The sequence below is a fragment of the Pseudochaenichthys georgianus genome, chromosome 5, assembly GCF_902827115.2.
Source record: "Pseudochaenichthys georgianus chromosome 5, fPseGeo1.2, whole genome shotgun sequence".
In the NCBI taxonomy this organism is placed as follows: Eukaryota; Metazoa; Chordata; class Actinopteri; order Perciformes; family Channichthyidae; genus Pseudochaenichthys; species Pseudochaenichthys georgianus.
The window spans coordinates 9,986,708-10,009,886 of NC_047507.1; the positions used below are offsets into that span (position 1 = coordinate 9,986,708).

The 23,179-nt window shown below is 40.0% G+C and overlaps 1 protein-coding gene across 3 annotated transcripts; it reads right to left on the minus strand.

The window, feature by feature from the left end:
- Positions 1 to 962: 962 nt before the first annotated feature.
- synpra (synaptoporin a) lies at positions 963 to 22,444 on the minus strand. 3 transcript variants are annotated; one of them, XM_071203280.1, is made up of 7 exons: positions 22,322 to 22,444; positions 22,134 to 22,199; positions 6,410 to 6,534; positions 6,166 to 6,255; positions 5,136 to 5,334; positions 4,375 to 4,566; positions 963 to 3,397 (listed from the first exon to the last, which is right to left on the minus strand). In XM_071203280.1, exons 1-7 carry the CDS (start codon positions 22,337 to 22,339, stop codon positions 3,143 to 3,145), a joined length of 945 nt encoding a protein of 314 aa, XP_071059381.1. In that variant the 5' UTR covers positions 22,340 to 22,444; the 3' UTR covers positions 963 to 3,142. The 3 variants fall into 3 exon arrangements, with proteins under 3 accessions (XP_071059381.1, XP_033938926.1, XP_071059382.1); XM_034083035.2 differs by lacking the exon at positions 6,166 to 6,255; XM_071203281.1 differs by lacking the exons at positions 22,134 to 22,199; positions 22,322 to 22,444 and adding an exon at positions 14,272 to 14,333.
- Between the last annotated feature and the right edge of the window lie 735 nt (positions 22,445 to 23,179).

Sequence of the window (23,179 nt, forward strand, 5' to 3'; positions counted from 1 at the left end):
CACGGTCCTGGGTTCATTTCAGGTGCTAGATATGACTGCAGGCGGATATGACAGCAGTATGTATCCGTTTAGTGTCAGTTAAAACGACACACAGTACTTTCAACAAAAAAAAGCCTACGTATTACGTAAATTACATATTTACAATTAGTGGCCTTATGTGAGGTTAAAATGTGACTTTCCCTCTTTTCCAGTAGTTCAAACAAATATATATTGAATTGTAATATTGTAATTGTACTGACACATGCTGGTATTTATATTGTATTGGTCTGTATCTGACCCGTCTGTATAATTGATAGTGTAATAGAGATGATGTCATATTTTATGTCTGCAAATGGAAATGAGCTAATAGCTAAATCTGGCATAAATCATCTCTTCTTTAATTGAGATGAACATATTTGTATGCATGGTCCTTGTTTGATAAAGATATAAGCAATAATTGACAGTGTATTGTGCTTATCATGTATTAGCTACATGACCACTAGAGGTGTCTATTTTCTCAAAAAAATGTGTTTATCTGGTAACATAGAAAACATCGGCAAAGTTCAAACTGTACATTTGACACACAATCCCTGTTTGTGCGGACACTAAGGCAACAGGTCAAAGGTCAAGTGTTAAATCTACGAGTCATTGACTAAATCTAATTCTCAGTTGACTGACACTCATGCAACTTCTTAACTAATCAGTTAAGTGCTTTGTTTTTCAGATCCGTAAAACCGAGTTTTTCAACATTTGCAAAAGCACCAGTGTTAGCCAGAGATGTGTTCATGGGTGTCTTGGAGACAAGTCATTCAACATTAAAGAAGCATTCAAAAAATACAATTGTTCACAGTTCAATGTTACTTTTCATACATATCAGAGAAAGAAAGAATCGAGGTATGCAAACAGGTTATTTATGCGAATATGTGCATCTTTAATAGCATGAATGCCTGTAAAATACCCACACTCATAAAGTAATTGTCAGATTATAGACCCCTAAAATACATATCTATCATGAAAGTCAGACTATTATACATGAATATTCAATCTGCTTTATTACACTGATTCAAGCCACATTCTTAGGAGGTCAAGAAACAGGGTTGCACATTTCATATTAATGATAACGAACAGCATTATCTTGGAATAAAACACATAAATGCACAGCGGTTTTATTTATTTATACAAATATGGATTGTTATTTAAAGTAAACAAAAGCTCAGTAGTGGTTATGTACAGATGAGCCCACGATTCACTGTTATCACTGTGGTATGGATGTGCTTTTTCGCTGGACTTAAGCGTTTAGCGAGGTATAACGTATATGGTTATAGTGTCCCAGTACTCTGAGGATAGCATAGAAAACAGTCACAGTATCGAGCAGGAGAGGACACTTGTAAACATGAAGGGAGGCAATCTCCCTCTTTAGATTGACAAAATGACATTGTGGCGTAGTCTGTGAGATGCAATGATAAAGAGGAAGCCATGGGAATAGAAACAACATGCTGCAATGGTTGCATACTTTTGTTATAGACATCCCTGTATGCACTTTAAAGTCATTGCTGATACCTGGGGCCTATACTGCGAACCTGGTTCAACCTAACCTGGATATGTTTGAGTTAGCCGGTTGGCTTAATCCAAAACATACGCGCTCTCGCTAAACTGTACTACGACGCTGGTTATCAAGTGGATCGCTCAAGCCAGCCGTGTCCTATCTAGTTAGGTGCGCGTTCACATGAAAGGGGTGGTATTTGGAGCATTCGACCAATCACAAACATGGAGAAGCGTACTGACAGTGCAGCGTCATACTTCCTGAATGAAAAGTGAACTTTAATACTAGTCAAAAATGAAGAAGTTAAACTTTAAACATCCATGACTTAAACACTTGATCAGGATCAAAGCCACATAGCTGCACCTGCAAGGTGAACACAGCTGGTAAAATAAAAAGTGTTTGAATGCGTACATTAACAGGTTTATGATATCACTGCCCCGTCTAAAACACGATCTGACTTCAATTACATTTGTCTCGAGTGTTTCGTCAACTTAATGTGTTGCTTAAAATAATACTTCTGCATACAGTATGTGACACAGTGAGTGTTGCACGGCCAGATACGGCTCAGCTGACTCAGATAAGGAGAGATATGATACATTATGAAGTGATATGCCGCGGACTGTACTTAATGTACTCTGATCCGGGTTCTTATGTTGTGGCCGATATTTAAGTAAGCTTTCTTAACGCTAATGTTATAATAGTCAGATTGCTCTGAAGATGGGAGGTGATATTCTATTAATGTTCACGTTCACACAGTCGGTGATTTTTGCCGGCCGTCTTTCCTGCGACGGCAGTTTTTCTGTATTTCCTTTCTCCTGTAATATGACTTGATCGCTTTAAACTCCACACACTGAGCTCTGATTGGTCAGCAGGCGGTGCTTTCACTGAGTTGAGCTCTTAGCCTGCAACCTAACCTGGTCCCGACCAGGTTAGCTGCTTAGCATATATTACCATGGAGATCTAGCTTGCTAAAAAGAGAACCAGCTTCGTAGGACCGGAAAGCCGGAGTTTTCCCTGAATTTAGCCGGCTAAGCGAAAATCCTGCTTCGCAGTATACCCCCCTGCTGTCTGACAGGATCAATGTCAGATTTGGGTTGGAATGTATTTGTTTCAAGCAAATATAAGACACACACGTATCACTAAATTACTTTCTGAATCTGAATTAGAAATACCCATTATCAAAACTTAGCAGTATGATTGTTGTAAACTTTCAGAGAGATAATGTTTTTAAACTAATTTCACATAGAGCATATTACACAGACATCATGCACTGAGTCGACACTGTTTTGCCAACTTGAAGAATGATACGAACATAGAGCACTTTTCCCTTTCACAACAGGGCAACCCACTTTGAAAAATACATCCCCCAAGCACAAAGACACCTTCACTTTTGAAACAACGACAAATACGACATTTAGCAAAAAACACCTCTGACAGATAAAGAGTAAAAGACTCTATCCAATCATTTTGTTTACAATACCCAACAATACTTATATACACAATAGGTGACACCCTTAATGCCTTTTTTTCTTAGTTTTTTGACAAACCTACCTCCTCTCTGATCCTCCCCTGATTGCCCTATTTGAAATGCAGAAGTGCCCGCTATAGGAAAAGGCACGGCTACATCTGGTTGGAGAAGGAGGTTGGCCCTCCCACCTGGCTGTACTCAGACGGCTGGTCGTAGTTGCCCTGGGTGTTGTAGCTCCCGTATTGGTCAAAGCTTCCCTGGTTGTAGGTCTGCTGCTGGTTAAAGGTGCCCACCTTTTTCTCTGATGCCCCGTCTGCTAACCTCGAAGCACCCTTGTGCCAACCGGTCTCCTTAAAGACAAACCAGATGTTCCCTGCCCATAGAACGAAGTTGAGGAACCCAAAAACCTGAAGGGGAATAAGACAAAGCAATATTTTTAAAGTTAGAAAATGTTACTTAGTTAAAAAGTTCTTATTTCTACTTATTTTCCTACCAATTTCATTAATCAACAACACATCAGCTTCTTTAGTAGTGATTCACTCAAACTCCTCTTCATGCTACTAAATGTCTATATTTCCCATTTTAATATATGTATACATGCCACTCAGTGGAGTTGATTGCCAACAAAGATAATTTTGTTTTGTTTAACATGCAATGACAATAAACTCAATATCTTGGATCTTCTTTTCGAAGGTTCTATTCTCTTTTGTATTGCATTGTATTTGATAAAGCATCTCATCATGTTTGGGAGGAACATTAATATTAAAGTAATGTATCTTGTTGAAGTCGAATATCAAATGCAATGCAAATAACAATGAGAAAACTATTATTATTATAATTAAAAACCTGCCTGTCCTAAAGCATATTCAGGCAGTAGCATATACAGCAACAATACAAATAATAACTTTTTGTATCTAAATACATAATCCTGGTACATGTAATCTGTCAATCCCCAAACCTGTGTACATGTTTAATTGCACACTTTCACCCTATCAGGTGATCATGTTTGAACAACAGAGAAACATTTTCCCGTTTGAACTATTTCCACAGTTTATACAGAAGTTACACCAACTGCCATCAGTTTCACCACTTCAGCCCACTTCTTTATTTTTGTTCCAACACTTTCTTTCAGGATTTCAGCATCAACTCAAATCTCCTACTCAATACAAAATGTTTACTAAAGCGTACATTTCAACTCCTTTCAGTAATTCAACTTCACTCAGGGCGTACACTTAAAAACGTAAGGTTCAGCATTTCAACGTATATGTGTGTAACTGACTTTTCCACTACGACTGTATCAGTATTTCAATTATTTTCATTGCCTTTTTCTGGTTGATTTATGTATTCATGCGCAGTGTTTGGGTCACACATCCTGCGAACCTACCACTGAGGTGTTGAGACCCGACCAGCGCGGCCCATGCACAGAGCCGCACTTGTTAGACTGGACTTTGCAGGCAGAGATGAGGAACTGCACCTCATCTGGATCAGTGGCTGTTTTCACATCAGACAGAGCTTTGGCCCAGGCGGAGGAACTGACCAGCCACATGAAGGAGAACACCACTGTCACTACAAAGTCCTGACGGCGAGAAAGAGAGATAAGACAGGGTATGGAACAATTAAACTCAAGGGTAAGATTATACAATGTGAGTAACTGTTAGGACAAATATCACTAGTCACCGGCTTGAACTTCAATATCAGGATACATGTATTTATTATCCTTGCAAGAATGGAAGTAGTCATCAGATACAGAGCTGCATGGGTCAAATAGTTCCCCGAATAGTGTCCTTCACATGCCTTATATACAAGAGAGGGTGTTACAGTCACAAGATGGAGGAATACCGGTTTAAAGCAGTATACAATGTTTTGTTCAGATTAGCTAAGGCCTGCGTAAACAATAAACATGACAGTCATATGCCTCTCTCCATAGAGGCTGAATCATCATGTTAATCGTTGTCACATAGCTACCATATGCCTAAAACAGTGTGTCCTGACGCTCTTCTAGGTAATCATACATCCGGTTACGTACGCAGCTACAGTTGGGCCTTTGTTATCATGTGCTACTCTGATATTGGAAGATTACATTCAGGATTTTCCCAACAGTAACTAACACTAAAACCTAAGATGTCCTTGGTCCACTGTACTCACAATGAGAGTTCCTCGGTTGTTTTCACGGTACATGTTCTGAAAGAAGATGTAGACAATGGTGGCCATGAGGGAATAGAGGAAGGCAAAGACCGCAATGGTGACAAAAAACTCTGCAGACGATGAAAAGTCTCCGATGAGGAACACACGCTCGTTTCTAATGCCTTCACACACGGGCGCTTCAAAGGACACCTGGTGCAGCCTGAAACACACAGAGGGAAGTGCAGTGGTCAAATACTATTCACTTTAGAAATTGGTATCAATAGCACTCTTGTATATGTATATGTTTAACCAGGAGGTCCTAGTAAAAGATGACACAGCAATCTATTCATATCTTCCCTGTCTTTAGCTCTTGCATGACATCTTCCGAAATGTAGTATTTTACCTTAAAGCATTTGATAAAAGTAGTTATTTGCAGATGAGAACAGTAAGTTAATCATTTTTATTTTATTTTATACAGATTGCAGCTGTAAGGAATTATATCTAGAGATGCAACGATGATTTACATTACATTACATTGCATTTAGCTGACGCTTTTATCCAAAGCGACTTACAATAAGTACATTCGACCAGGAAGACACAACCTTGAAGAAAACAGAATCATAAAGTACATCAGGTTTCAAAGAGCCAATCGTTTCAAGTGCTACTCAACTGGCTTTAGATACGCCAGTCCTTTATTAGTATATAAGTGCTCTGTTAGCAGTTCTTTGTTAGTCATTCTATCGCTCGAAGTGGAGTCGAAAGAGATGAGTTTTCAGTCTGCGCCGGAAGGTGTGTAAGCTATCTGCCGTCCTGATGTCAATGGGAGCTCATTCCACCATTTTGGAGCCAGGATAGCAAATCCACGTGTTTTTGCTGATGGGAACTTGGGTCCCCCTCGCAGCGAGGGTGCAGCGAGCCGTTTGGCTGATGCAGAGCGAAGTGCACGTGCTGGGGTGTACGGTTTAACCATGTCCTGGATGTAGGAAGGGCCAGATCCATTCGCAGCATGGTACGCAAGTACCAGGGTCTTGAAGTGAATTCTAGCAGTTACCGGAAGCCAGTGGAGGCAGCGGAGGAGCGGCGTGGTGTGGGAGAATTTAGGAAGGTTGAAGACCAGACGAGCCGCTGCATTCTGAATGAGCTGCAGAGGTCAGATGGCACATGCAGGTAGACCAGATTTAACCACCAGTAAAAACATTATTTAAGTTATTCAAGTCCCTTTGAGGGTCACGTTATCATGCCCAGGTTCATACTCATGCCGTCAAACTATAAAACAATGAATGAAGACCTCTCACCTGAAAGGATAAGCAAAGTCGATGCCGATGCTGAGGTTGCTTCTGGCCTTCTCCATGCAGTCCACACTGACCCGCAGCTGCCCAGAGTAGCCCCCACATGTTGCAAATGCAAAAATGGCAGAAAGCTGCACAAAGAAAGAACAAAAAAGCAGTTGGCAATGGATGAGCAGATTGGACCAACACACTCCTTGGAAAAAACATTATTGTTAAATTATCACACAACAGGTGTTTTAGTTACTCTATACCAGCGGTGTCAAACTCAATTTCATCGCGGGCCACATTAGAATGATGGTTGCACTCAAAGGGCCGGTGGTAACTTTAAGACTATATAAATAAATATACATAGATAAATATAGATAATAAATATAAAATAATGTATAATTTTACAATATTTCCTCTGCATTGGATTATTATCGGATAGGGTAATAACTTAATAATTAACTATGTCTGAAAGCCGAAGTCTAAGGCAAATCATTGCAAGTCTCTTCATTGCATGTCACAAAATGAGATGCATTGTGGGACATGTAGTTTATGGGCAACCTTCTCCTGTAAAGCGGCACGTAACATTATAATACACTTATTATATTCTTTGCAAGCTCTTGTGGGCCACATAAAATGAAGTGGCGGGCCGGATTTGGCCCCCGGGCCTTGAGTTTGACACTCCTTACAAAATGTCCTTACACAATGAGCCACATACAACATGAAACTGTCCTTGAATTAATTCCTAGTAACAGACCCAAGTGTCGAATAGTGAGTGTCAGCAGTCCCCCATTTTAAATATTTGGCTCACGGACATCTCAAGCCAATTCAACACCAGCTGATAGCATGTTGGCCACATCAGCACATGGACTATAATAGCTGCAGAGAGTGTGTGGGCTGAGCTGAATCAGGACAGACTCCGGGGGCTCCAGAGGAAGACATCACTGTTTGTCCTCCTCCTCTGGCACCTGATTTTAAGGTTAAAATAAAAAAAACGTTTGACATTATTCTTATTCTTCATTCGTGGACGTGTGTATGAATTGTAATGACAGATACAATACGCATAAGCAATGTATTAGAGAAGGATGACTGAACTCTCATTACCGGTCCACAGTTTTTTCTTGAGGCAGAACAGATATGAGGGTGCAACAAGCTGAAGACACTTGAGCCGAAATGGCCGTGATACCACTTGAACAGCAGGAAACAGCACTGAATGTTAGTAAGTGCAGCGTAAAGTCAGATCTAAGGTAAGAGGATGTAAATCAAACAGATGTGAGGAATGTGATGTTTTCACCTCGAAAGTTTGAACTTCAAATGCATTTTCAATAACGACATATTTATTTGATGTTCTACTCTTGTGTGCAATTTCCCATAGCTATGCCATCCTTGGTTAGGGCTTGGTCTGCTCTTTAGATAAAGTTTAAGGAAACGGGAATTGATTGGAAAACAGAATTTGACACAACTTTATGGATCAGACTTTTTGAAACAATAATTGAGATCCAGCATTGGGCCAATATCTGCCACATCACATTTGAAGGTAAACACAATGGTGAAGTCAGATCAGATATGAGACGAAACAAAGGGCCAATAAGGACAATGAATGGTTTACTGAGTGACTGCCAGCAGGTTCTCAAAGTCTTTCTGTGTCTCCAGTTAAAAGTGGATGACTTGAACCCAAAGTAAGGATCTTCCATTACTATCATCAAACATGAGCGGGCACGCACGTATGATCCCGGGCACACACACATCCCTCTGCCCTTAATATGCTCTCTCAGCTCAGTTTTCTATACAAGGCTCCAATAGCCTGAAGCCTTCTCACAAGCATGATCACCATAATCAGACCTGATGCCAGGTTAGCTCAAGCCTCCCCTCTCCCATATTACAGGCAGCTGGACTTGAGGCTTGCCAGCAGCTGGAGAAGAGATATCTCTGTAGTTTGAACGCCCTCAGCCTCTGGAGGGCGCCATGTAATAAGCATCAACATTACAAGATCATGCAGCAGCACTGTTTACACTCACTCTGGCAGTTGCTGTGAGCCTGTCATTGAAGAGATGAAGTGTGCATGTTTGTAGCAAGCATGTGTTTGCATTCACAATGTATACATATGTACTTAGTAAAACAAAATTCACTTATTAAATGCCAAAAGTGTGAGGGTTAGGGTTAAGGTACTCCATTGGTGTTACATTCACTTATTATCAGTTATGATGCAAATCCACCACTATGCAGATGACATTGCTAAACTTTAAAATGTGTCTGCTCGTGGCCTGAATCAACTGTTTTTTAATGAACACATGTTCTCTTAAATGAACAAAATCAAATATTGAAATAGATAAGAAAATACAGTCCCTACGGAGTTTTTATGTGACATATATAAGAGTTAGAAGTTAGAAACATGTCAGTCACAAAACTTATAATCGGGTAGTTTATGCCCCCTTGTGGATCAATGCTATCATTTAAGGACAAACTATTCATCAAATCTCCATGCAGAGCAGATTTAAGTGCATCGACTTATTTATTTTAACGATTTCAACCTCAAAGAGGGATTTAAATCAAAGCACAATTCATACACAATTATCTTAACAAAAGGGATCAGTGGATATGAAAACGTAACCATATTTGTTCTCTTCACATTAACAGGCAGATAACTTACATCTGAGAACTGCTAACAGGGGCAGTAGCAGGTGATGTGAGGGTAATCTGGGTTACTCAGCACTTTAACTACGTGTGGCTGGGTCAGCCCAGAACAGAGCCAAGTGATGTATGAAAAACAAAAGGACTTGGATGTCCAGTTGCTTCCTGCAGCGTCAGGCCTCAGGTGGATGCTGTCACGGTGCACAGCTGGAGCCTCTGCAGGGAATTCCTCTATACTGAAAGGTTTTAAAGTGATTCACTCGCTTTACCTTTGGTTGGTTTAGAGGCAAAATGAGGACACAAACAAAAAGCAAAGTGCGTATACGTCTGCAACTAAAAGGATAAATACTGTCAATGCAGAATGTGGCTTATCTGAGCAAACAAATGGTGGAAGAAAAGTGACCGAAGGAGCGAGAGAATAAATACTACCCCCTAATTATCACAAACAACCCCAGATCTCTCCCTCTCTGTACGTCTTTATGCTCTGTGGCTCTCAGCTGCCTCCTCTCCCTGTGATTTTCGGCTCGGGTTTAGCCCCTCTCATTTCTGGCTGGGGCCTTTGAACAGGAGAGCGTGGCATTGTGAAACGAGGGTGGGTGCTAAGCCCCGCGGCCCGTGTGTTTATCTGCCTCTCCCAGCTGGGCTCCTCAGGGAACAAGAGATAGGCGGAGGGAGAGAGAGACAGAGAGAAAGAGAAGCCAGGGTACAGGAATGAAAACTGAATGCAGTGCAAAACACGAGCTCTGAAACATCTCCCTGTTTGCCCCCTTCTCCACTGACCTACATGGCGTTGACGACCACAATGTGTGAATATCAGAATTTGCTTTCAGACCAATGCAAGGTTTAATGAATACACCTTGTGATATTTTAATTCAGGTGGTTGGATAAGGTTGCATGGTTTCTGTCTGAGTGAGGAGTCACATGGTCCACCTGCTATATTCAAGTGGATAGGAATTGTTACAATGTCGAGTGGCTGTGTTGCGAGGAGAAAAACGCCTCGGATGTTCAGCCCCTCTCCCTGCCTGACTGAGGGGGAAATATCTAGGACACTCTTTATGAAGACAGAAAGATTAAACACAGAGAGGCACATCCCTTTCAAATTGCTTATCTTATGCTATCATTTAAAATTAAACTCCACTTAAAAACCACACAAACCATCTGTATGGAGTGTGTTCTTCAGGCAGCAGAAAAGCATGCAGTAAGGACAATCTTTTGGGTTTAGGATATTCGAGAAGGACGTATTCGTTTTGATAATTTTCTCATTTTGGATGGATCTGACTCGGTCAGCGGTGGTCATGTCAACACATCCTCACTCCCAGGTCGGCCTATGTTGACGTTATGTCAAGTCCCCTGCCGGCTTTTTCCAACGCAAGGGGGGGGGCCTTAGCGTCCATTTTCAACGCAAGGGGGGGGGCCCTTAGCGTCCATTTTCAGCTTTCCGGGATGTCCATGTGCTTCTATGGACGCTCATGGAAGCACGGCATTCGTTTGTGTCGACTGCCCTTAAAGGCAATGAGAGCGTCCATTCTCATTGGATAGCGGAGAATTGTACACCCGGAAGTAAATATTCCCCTTACTGACGATTGATTTTACAGTGATATCTGCACTACTCATCGACTAAAAAACACCATATTATCCTTGTTAATTACACAGCATTGATTGGTTTAAATTGTGTGCAATGCTTTTGTATTTTTCCCCTTCGATTCGGAGAAACAAATCTTTTTTCGGAGTAAAGGATGGCAGAAGACACTACACTACCCAGAATCCCCAGCTATCGTTTGGACTACACCATAAACTCTGTTTGACGTCACTTGATCTTCACATTTCTCCCTGCAGAAAAAGAAAACATGGCCGAACTTCGTTTTATTCTGGGTGTAAAATGCCTATTTTAAAGTTAGTTTGGCCATTAAAATGCGTTTTGATGTCATTTGATGTGAGAAATATGAGTTGTTATTTCAGATGATGTGTGCAGTGGATGTACATGATCTTTAGTTTGCTAGTTATTATGAAGATTACTTCAGGAAATTGCGTCCAACGTTTTCATTGTTACCAAGGTGGTTGCTAGGGACGCTGCTATCGATATTATTTCTGTTATGTTGTGTAACTGTTTAATGGTGTTATCTTTATTGCTACCCCCTTACCCGTCAATGTATAGTGTTGGTCCACAGTGTTGGTCCACAGCGCAAACATATTAGTAACAAAATCCGCATCTAAAGATACGTTATTTTCCCCTGTGCAATTCCAGTCTCACATCTCAGAGCACAGACCGAAAACATTTAAAAAAAATAAAATAATACCTTATTCCGAGTGTGCTTGCTTTTCTCTTTCAAAGTCATCACATAACAGCATTGTAATACACGGTTCGGCTGCATTAAATATTACATATCTGCCGTAGTTCTGTATTTATAGCCCTGATGAGAAGACAAACATGAGGAACTGAAAACGTGACGTGGATCATAAATATATCAGCCATTAAACAACATCTTACATTTCTTTTCACACAATACGTCTCCTTTCAGTATCAACACTAATTCGGCTCACTTTTATATTTGATCCAATTGGTAGATAGGCTGTATTTACACCATAAAGGTGCACAGATGATATAAAGAGACACCTGGTGGTTAAAGCATGTTATTGAATTTCATTATTTTTATTATTAGATATTAATAGGATCCCTATAAAGTATATTCATTACTCGTTATTCTCTACTAATAGTTAATTAAAGACTGTATATAATGACTATTTTGCACATCCCATTCAAGATTTCAAGATGTTCTAAGGTTTATTGACATATCATATAGGCCTACACAACTGTGGTGTAGTTCTGCACTGAATGAAAAACTTGGGTCGCAGGTTCCTCAACAGTGCATTACAAGACATCTATCAATATGTGTGCATACCTCCAGCAATGTTAACTATGTTGAAGCACTTATTTTAACTGATATTATACATAATGTATTATACTCTTATAAGATGTATGCAGATATTTCATCTCCGGCCTTGTCAGGTATTGAACAATCAATAAATAAAGAACACAGAATTGTTGAATATAAAACACAGAATTTGTGTGATTATACTAAATGATTTTCAAATAAACACCACTGCATATTTAACTGTTACACATGCTGATGTAACGCAAATGTTCCAACTTGGGATCAATAAAGTATATCTTATCTTAAGCTGATCGATGGCTACTGCCATATTTGCAAAATGTGCCTCTGAACCTTGACAAGTGCATGTTTCAGGCTTATCAATTAATGTAATGTTATTAATTAACAACAGGGTCACAAACATAAGACCAGCTGTTAAATAAAGCTCTTCTGACCTTAGCTGGCGTGTGGGTATATATATTAATGCTGCCCATTATGGGCACCAGCAATTTTCACCCATTTATTAATTATATGTTTTAAATGTGAGTGTTTCCTGTCCCCTAAACCTCCAGGGATGTACACAGTTTAATACTGGCAACTTCTTATTATGGGAAATACGAAAACGTCTTTTAAAACTACAACTCCCAGTAGAGACGTGCCATAGAGAACATGTTGCGAAACAGAATAGCCAGCATGTGTAGTTCTGGGGACGGTGGACCCGTTCAAATCCAGTTTTGAACAGTCTGCCGTGGTTCCATCCCATTTCAAGTGCTGTTCGAGGCTGGCTTAACCCTCGGAGCACACTCTCCAATCACAGAGCTTGAGGACTATCACGGGGTTTGTCAAACAGAGCACATGGTGTAGTCCAAACGATAGCTGGGGATTCTGGGTAGTGTATTGTCTTCATTGCCTTTAAGGGCAGTTGACGCAAACGAATGCCGTGCTTCCATGAGCGTCCATAGAAGCACATGGACATCCGGAAAGCTGAAAATGGACGCTAAGGGCCCCCCCCTTGCGTTGAAAATGGACGCTAAGGCCCCCCCCCCTTGCGTTGGAAAAAGCCAGCAGGGGACTTGACATAACGTCAACATAGGCCGACCTGGGAGTGAGGATGTGTTTCCAGATGAACTTAAATTCGACCTGAATCAATTGAAAGTAACAACAGAAAGTATCTGCACTAACAGGATGTGGTATTGTAAATGCAATCACCATTAGCTTAAAGATAACATTTCCTGGTTTTAGGATCCTTTTCCTGTTTTTGTAAGTTCTAAGTAGCTGCTATCAAAAGCATTTTTTTTGCGAAGTTCATGTCTGCTTACCTGTTACCCCATTGGCAACCCTGCAGATCAAGCCATTTTCCACTGATTTCCTGGCCAGATTGTCAATGATGCGTTTTCTAGCCACATGAACCCATACCTGATCCACAGGTTGATGATTCTGTGCCTGTTGTCTTTTTGTCTAATTTTGACATTTGCCTGCGTTTTGATTTAAGTCAATGTAAACATTGATCTCAACCTGTCTGTCTGTCCGTCTGTCCGTCCGTCCGTCTGTCTGTCCGTCCGTCCGTCTGTGTATCCGTCCGTCTGTCCGTCCGTCCGTCCGTCCGTCTGTGTGTCCGTCTGTCTGCACTTAGCTGTTTTAAGTCTGGTGATCTTTATTCATGTTACATGCTTCTGTTGATGTCGAAGCATGTGTCATGTGTTGTGTATTCATTCAGCATTTCCATTCACTAACAGTACATGTCAATGTTTGTGTGTGCATGGCTGCACGTGTGTCACATTGTGTGTAATCTCTCTGTGCATGTGTGCATTAATCACATGTTTAAGGGCCTGGATGTGAGTTTGTAATGTGTGTACACTGTATGTATGTGAATAGTGCAAAAATAACTCACTTCCTCCACTCAGCCAGAAGCATTAGCCACAGTTCTCAAACACACACACACACACACACACACACACACACACACACACACACACACACACACACACACACACACACACACACACACACACACACACACACACACACACACACACACACACACACACACACACACACACACACACACACACACACACACACACACACACACACACACACACACACACACACACACACACACACACACACACACACTGCTAGTGTGAAAACATGAGCAATTTTACAACGCCAGTTAGTTGAGTCCCAAAAACAAAGAACAAATTGAGATTCGGATTGGAGACAGTGCAGACAAAAGCACATTTAAATGGAACTATGACATCAGAGTAATGAAGGGTTGTCACCCTAACTGAAGCGCTGCTGATGGGGCAAAAATACTTCTACAGATGTGCTTTTGCCGATGATTTTGATAATGGCTCTTTGTGTGAAATCCAAACTACTTACAGTGACACAAAGACGCGACGAGCACAAGCCTTCATGTGAAAGCTGCCTGATCTCTGCTTCAGTAGCAGCTCCACAGAACACAAATCAGTAGCTCATGTAGCGGCGGCTAATCCCTTCCTGCACGGGGAGCGCTTTGTGCCCTGTATAGCCCAGATTCATCTCCCCTCTCTCTGCTCCCTCCTTCTGTAAGCTTCACTGACCACCACAGAAAATCTCCATTTTATATTTGCAACAGTGTCCCTTCTTTGTGCTCCTTTTCTCTCCATAGAGTTTCACCGGCTATATAGCCCAGTGCCCCGGGACAGTCACTGCACTTATTAAACTGGTGGCACCCATCAGAAATATAATACCACCCTACTGTGTTTGTGTTTTTGTATGGTGTTTGTTTTATATCTGCAAGGAGGAAATGTCTTCATAGGAATTTAACCTCCTGTTGTGTTCGGGTCAAATCTGACCGATTTACTACTTTCATCAATCATAACTTTTTTGTTTTACATTCGATTGCATTAAGGCTATATCCGATATCCTTCACAGTATAACATTTGAACATATGAAATTGCTGATCGCCACTTTCATTGAATTTTGGACGATTTAGTCAACTTTGTAACACCCATGGGTAGTGCTGCGTACCGGTACGCCGAACCGGTACTGGACTTGTAAAAAGTTTCGGTTCAAGTCCGGTTAAAACCGGAACGTCAGGAACCGGTACTTGGACTCGCAAAAAAACTGGCACTTACGTATATTCTGGTGTCTGTGGTTATTTAAACATTCCCTGATAAACGTTATTCAGCGTCAATAAATGAGTGCTAATCCCAGTGTGCTCAATGTACAACATCACATGTCATTTCACCTTCGATTCACGGTTTGAAAACGTAGCGTTTCGCCACATGCTAATGCTAACCGGAAGTGAAGACTTTTCAGAATAAAAGTATTAAGTAAATAGTGTGAACTTCCGGATTTTCAGAATAAAACTGATTTAAATTAAATAGTGTATTTAATTCAAAATTACGCCATATCAACATTGATTTTAATTTCTAACAGTATGTATGTACATCACTATGTATGTAGTATGTACTGTTTAATGTAAACATGTAGAGTTGTAGAAAAGACATGGTGTACAGACAGTACAGTACACTCTGACTGTACAGTCACTACAGTGTAGCCTGTACTGTATAGTAGGTGTGTAACAGTGTAATGCGTATAGTCTACTCTACACTCTACCTTTCAGCAACGTTTTAGGGATTGAGGCTCAGTCAGCTCAGGGACTGTTTGGTTACTTTAGTTTGGTAAATGAAATACATGTTTGAACTTTGTAGTAGTTCACTGTAGTTGCTGTCATAAGTCATTTGTAGACTAAGTGGCAAAAAATGTTTTTTTTTTACATTTGTACTTTGTAGAGAAATGTAGACACAAGTTGGAAGGGAGCGCAATAAACCTGACGAGTTTGAATTTGAGTTGATTATGAGTTAATGTTCAATTGATAATTAGCTCACAATAAGTTCACTTTAGTTACTCACACAACTTGACACAAGCCATGGGTTCAGGTCCGGACTTATAAGTCCGGACCTGAACCTGAACCTCTGGACTTGAGTCCGGACCTGAACCTGAATGTGAGTCCAGGTACGCAGCACTACCCATGGGGGGGGAAATGAACACAACATTAAAGATGATCCAAAATCATCTCAGTCCTTTTGTTTCACAGAAGGTAAATTAAAGGGCCAGATTAAGGACTTTGACTTTACAGAAACGCCTTATTTTAAGTATTGAGTTATGATAGAAAGGGACAAAGATATGATTTTTACCAATATGTTTTACAGAAGAAAACCTTATCTCAGGTTAGTAAATCCTAAATACTCAATTAGGTATACTTTTATTTACTTTCATTCTATTACATCTACAAGCAATTTCTTTTAGATTTGATAGGAAAACAGTAAATATACATTTATATGACATAAATGAAAATGTTGTTTATTTTAATTGATTTGGAAATGTTAGCAGCATGTAGACCATACTGTGTAATTAAGGCCATATCTAATTTATACATGGAGTTTCAGGCATGATAAAAAAAGTATTATATTGCTAGTTATGAAATTGTACCTTTTAAACCATTCAAGGTACAATTTCAGTTATTGTTTAATACAATTAAGTATATAATACATTCTCTTCAAAATGCATGTACAAATAATACATGTATTTCTAATTACATTTGAATTCAGCAAATAGAAAAGTTTTGAGTTGTTTTTGTCCCTAATATTATTTCCTCCTCTGGAATAATCTCAGTTATAACAATAGTCAAATAAATACAGTGTGTCTTTTCTGTTTCTTCATGCTCTTGTCCTCGTACACACTCTCTTGCCACCTGTGATCTTCCATGTACTGTGTTGGTGTGTGTTGTTTGAGAAGACACATCCACCTACAGGAGAAGACAGGCCAACCTTTCTCTGCCCGAGTCACAGATGGCGGACCATCGTCTCCGGGTTGAGGGGAACATGGAGGGCCTGCTCTGAGCTTAAAGTCAATAAAGGCTGTGTCACATCATAAGTTAAATGTAGCTTAGATAGAGGGGGGGGGGGAAACGATGATCTGTTGCTGGCTCTAAAAGATGGACCACTAAACCATTTGAGAAATCCTTTATTTTTTTCCAACCAAACATGTATTTAACTGTTCTTTATAGTTAAAGACGAAGTAAATTCAATAGAAGACTGATTGTATATACTTGTGGGAACATTATTTCATCTTCTAAACTCACCACCTGACATTAAAGGTGGGGTAGGTAAGTTTCAGAAACCGGCTCGAGATACACTTTTTGTTATATTCCATGGAATGCTCTTAACATCCCGATAGCAATGAATATCTTAAGTGCTTTGACAAAAAATCCATAAAAAAATGTCATCTGTAGAAGCCGTAATACTGTAAAAAGTACAACCAATCCGTTTAGTCGGCCCGGCTAAAGTAACTGGATGGCCTACCTGCCTGTCAGCCTTCCATCGGGGCACAAACTTATCTTGTGCCCTCATTGGTCATGTGCGCGTTCGTGTGTGTTGGAGGAGGGGCTCTGTAAGGAAGTGGCAGATTTTCTCCGGTTGTGTATTTTCAAATTCTAGCGATCTCGAGCCGGTTTCTCAAACTTACCTACCCCACCTTTAAGATCCAATACTCATTTACCTCTGAGCGTTTTTTTTAAGGTACCAACTCCTAAAAGATTATTGTTCAACGGCTAGTTTCTAACATTGATAAACCGCTGTATTTTCGTTTTTTTTGCTGACATGTGACCAAAACAAGGCGCAGAAAAACGCTAAAATTAGAGGCAGAGGGTAATTCCCTGTGGGGTTGTCACAATTAGCCACTCATTTCACATCAAATGTAAGAATTGGATCCATTATTAATAATCAGCTTTGCAAGCCTTAGCTTTAGTAGAATTCAAATTGCAGTTTGTATTATTAGACATCAAATATTTAAAGATCAGAGACATTAGAAGATACCAGACCTTCTTAGATTATATTGACTGAATGATATGGGTTTTGGTAGATGTCACCAACGTTTAACATGTGTGACAGTTATTAAGGAAGGTGTGCAAAAGTCTTACTGTCATTGTTGCTCTAATTCCCCTTGTCAAAGTGAGTGATTTTAGAGCTGGAAACCAGATCTTTGACCTGGCAAGTCTCTTGTGATATCTGTCATCCCCCTTTCATCACTTGTTTTCCTTTCGTGTGTGGGCTTATGATCCCGCACAAATGTTTATCATGAATATTGTGCCGCAATCTGTCACAACTTTAACACATTACCAAGGTGAAAGGTCAATAAAGAAATAACACAACGTGATGGAGGAAAGAGAGAGAAACAAAGAGAGGGTGAGGAAAGGAACTTTTGACACATTTTTTACAAAGAAACCGAGCATCTTATTTTGCCAATCCTGCTGAAAACAAAATCTGTTTAATTTGATTGTATTAATGTAAGGCTTTGTTGTATATCCAGGACTGCAGAGAAATGCTGGCCCATCTCATTCAGGCTCACAACGGCAATAACTAGTATTAATTTGTTCTAGTGATCCACTCCCAATCTGTAATTCATCATCAATACAAATTCAGTCTGCATGAATCAGAGTAGGATGTCGATGTTATGCCTTCTTGAGACAAACCTAATAATAGGTATTTCATATTAATGAGAACAATCACCAACATACTATGCATGACAGCTTTGACTCCCAGATAAATCGCAAAGGATATGTTCAGTTCTGGGATGTAATGAAGCAAGCAAACTAGGGCTGCTCGATTATGGCAAAAATCATAATCTCGATTATTTGGGTCAATAATTGATATCACGATTATTAAAAACCATTATCCATTTACTTTGAAAACATCCATTTATTGGAAAAATAATAGTGAACAGTATGTTTTTAACAGTTGATTACCCTTAACTTTAAGTATAATTCAACTGAAAAACCAATAAAAAATAAATCGTTTTATTTCGATTATGTTGTTTTCATAATCGTTGCAAGCCAAAATCGTAATTGCGATTAAAATACGATTAATTGAGCATCCCTACAGCAAACTATACACATGTATTATCAGTTTGACTACCCGTTGTTTCTAATTAAGATTCATGAAAAATGGCAAGAAACACATGTTCGAGCTAAAGAGAGCGAGTCCTTGATCTTTTAATTTACAAACATTTAGAAATGGGGTAAAATGACCATCATAATTCCCCAGGGACCAACGTAAAGTCATAAAGTATCCATCGAAACCCAAAGATATTCACTTAACAACGATACAAAACTGAGAAAAGCAGCACATCCTCACACCTTGGAAGCTGAAACTGTTTAAACATTTTAAATAGATTAATTGTTGGTGATACATTTTCTTTCATTCAACTAATTGATTAATCCACTACAATTATTTAGAATACTTTATATCGGTCAATTGTGTGCTACTACTTTTATTAAAGTCTCCATTTTGATTTCTTGTTCCCCATACACCTCTTAATGGTATACACATGCAGTGAATAGTGTTTTCATAGATAATAACTGTTACGATATTGCTACCTAGTTCCTATTTGTTTGTGGTAAAGTGGAGTACAGTGAAGTAGTGAGGATGACATCACAGGACAGTGGGTCAGTCCTGGGTTTCCAATGAGACGAGGACCCTTACATTAGACTCATGACGACTCATTCTTTGTGACTCATCATTAGCATTAGAGTTTTGCTGCATTTCAGGAAGATGCTGAGTTTATACAACTTGTAAAAGTGCCCCGTGTGAGATAATAGAACAGCCATGATGATGCACCGGTGCATAAAGAAAGGCATGTATATAATTTGCATCATGTGCTCAGTCAACTGTACGATTTTGTTCCCTTTCTCCTCCCATCTTTCTCTCTCTCACACACACATGAAGAAACACACACACACACACACACACACACACACACACACACACACACACACACACACACACACACACACACACACACACACACACACACACACACACACACACACACACACACACACACACACACACACACACACACACACACACACACAGTGAATAGTTTGAGCACATCTCAAACGACAGCTTCTGCATGACTTGGTCCATGGTGGAGAGGAGGGGACCTTACAGCTGTTTTGGAGCGGAATATGCCATCCACTGACAGTGTGCCACACAGGCCAAGAGCTACACACACACGCGCACCCACACGCACGCACGCACGCACGCACGCACGCACACACACACACACACACACACACACACACACACACACACACACACACACACACACACACACACACACACACACACACACACACACACACACACACACACACACACACACACACACACACACACACACACACACACACACACACACACACACACACACAAAACCATCCTCTAGAATCTCCTGCAGACATGGCTGATAATATTAATTTGCCTCGCTCTTGTGCAGACTCACTGACTGAAGATTCAGGAAACATACTACTATGCCACAACTATGCTGACTGAAGCAAACCTTTAAACCAACGTCTGTTTGTCCACAAAAATCAGCCACACAGTGTAGGGTTCATTACTATAAGCCAAGTAAATGTCAATAGCTGCCTTAACTACAGCCTTTAATGCCTCAGGGCACGTAAACAAACCAAACTGACAAGCGTGTGTTTGTACTGGTGTCATAACCTGGGAAGAATTTCACTTTGGGCCTTTTTGATGATTGGTTATGTGATTGCCAGAAGCACAGGAGGTATGAGGATGATATTGGTTTTTTATGTTCCTGTTAGTTTTTGAGTCTTGCATTCTACTGTGAGATTTTAAAGTTTTATAATCTGTGGTTTTTATGATTCTTGATATTGGGTTTTTCCTAATCGCAGGTTTCTCTTGAAAATGTGGTCTAAATCTCAGTTGCTTTTTTCATGGGAGTCATGGGAGTCTGAAAACCCAGCCTAGCATCAATTACATCAATATTTGACATTTCTACAATTTATCCAAATCCAACATAAAGTGCAGGAAGTGGTGTGGCCTTTATGTAACAATGTAAAACATATGTGACTTTACTCTGGGAGACCAGAGATTGCATCTTATCGCAAATTTGCAATCAAAATAACCTTAAAAACCTTTTCTTGACCTTAACTGAAGGAGCCAAATGCTAAAATAGCCTCACTTCACTATGGACTATATTCTGAAGAACGCGTCACAGCAGTGAGCCAAGTTTAGACTGAAATATCTGATTTATTTGGAATTATGTCGCAACATTAACCATATTTTTAGTAACCCAAACCATAACATAGCAAAGGTGAGCTGAAGGCTAACATAAACAAATGGCAATGGATGTTAAGAAAACGTTGCTGATAGAACACAATCTGGGATTTTTGCAGAATTGTCCAATATTAACATTCTACTAACAGTATACTTCTGTCCTCCTAGTCCCCTTTCTAGTGTGCTCAGTGGAGTCCGAGATTGGCCAACTGAGGGCAAATAGTTACACATCATTTATACTCCAGATGTAGGCTGAAAAAATAGAGATCATTCTGAGACCGACTTTCTGGGAGATCCCTTTTCTCTCTGGTACCGTCTTAAAACACAACACCGCTGTTGGCGCTGCAGAATAAATCCCCCGTGTTGTAGTTTGATTTGTTTGGCCATCAAAGAGGTTGAGATGCTGGTGAGGTGAGAAAATAAGGAAGGCACTGCAAGGAAAAGGTCACTTTTATAATTGTGTTGTGAAGGTGTGATGACGAGGATTGTTTGTGCGTGTATAGGGGAAGTGGAAACATCTGTGCACTAGCTGAATACCCTGGTTACAGTCATTTCTCTAAACTCACATCAAAGAAAATCACTTATCTCTTCATTGCCTTAAGGCTTCTCTGCACTGTACACTAAGAGAATACACTCAGACAGAAAGAGGTAGGACAGCTTTGATTCACTGAGAGCTAGGACACCCCGTACTCATTGTTGACTCCTGTTATATCATTCCACTTGGGCTAAAAGTATGCATTTGTGGTGGACAGGCGCAAAACGCGAAGGGTTGGCATAACACATCCAAAAGACGCATCATTAAAAAGCTATGGCGGTTTCCCCTGGCGTGTAGGTCTCACGGAGCTAGAAATCCGTACACACACTTGAGCCATTTAGTCATGGTGAAAAGAAAAAAAGCCGAGATGATGCGGGTAAACAATAATATAAAGGCACCTAAAAGCCAACAGATGCGATAAAGTTGAAGTTGCAGCAAAGATATATGAAGGAATTGAAGTCAAAAGCAGATAGTAATAACATCATCGCTTAAGGACATGTATCACACCATTCACTATATCATTTAATAACATGTAGTCTACACAGTATAAGTTATTTCATGCAATAACCATCAAAACTCACCCATTCCAAAACACGGATAAATCCCAGAGGTAATTTCAGCACATGAAACGTGCCCGCAGATGCAAGCTGCATGGGGACACAGGATAAAATGGTAATTTCTGTCACCAATTAACACATTGGCCAATTTAGCCCACCATCAAACACATCTCTGCGCCAAAAGCAGTCTCGCAAGTTGCAGATTTACTCACCTGATCGGCGGTATCCATTTCAACAGCAGGCTTCTTTTGTTCTTGTTTGATTGGATGTAAACAATGTAAAACCTCAAGCCAAGACCCGATTGATGCGTCTCCCCCGCGCGTAAAGTCAGGGACTTTCGGCTCTGATTCCGAGACCAACCGGAAAAGCCCGAGTCTTCTGCGGATTTTTTTTATGGGGGGTGTGGTTTAGTATAGACAGGCGGGGAATGGTCTCCTCAAAGAGGAGTGACGCCATCATTTTTTGTCATTGGAGGGAACTCATTTGTTATTTTATAAATCTGGGTCGTTATTCTTGTCTGTTATTTCAGATGCACACTCATTGATCAAAAGAAAAAGCTCATTCAGAGGAAATGCACTGCACTCTAATATGTCCCGGTAATATAATACTTTGAATTAAAAAATATATTTGGGATTGAAGATAAATAAATGTTCATTGAATCTGAACTAATTTGAATTAGTTGTATCATTTAAATTACTTGTAGGCTGCCACAGCTGCAGCTAGAGGGCAGCAATATACTATTAAACATATTTTACAATTGCAAACTCAAAATAAAACGTTGATACAATAATCAAGTGTGATAAATAAAAAAGTAATAATTACTGTATTAAAATTAGAAATTCTTGAAGTCAAAAATAACAAAGTAATATTATTCCAACAAAAAAGAAAACATCTTTCTACACTAGCAACAATAATTAGTATGGTAAACCTTACCGTAGTCATTTATGTAACGCGTACAGTAAATAAAGCTACAGATTTGCACTCTTATTTTTTTCTTTGATCCATAGAATCATGTCTGAAATGCAGCAGAACCACTCGTACCACTTTGGGGTTTGCATTATGCAATATTT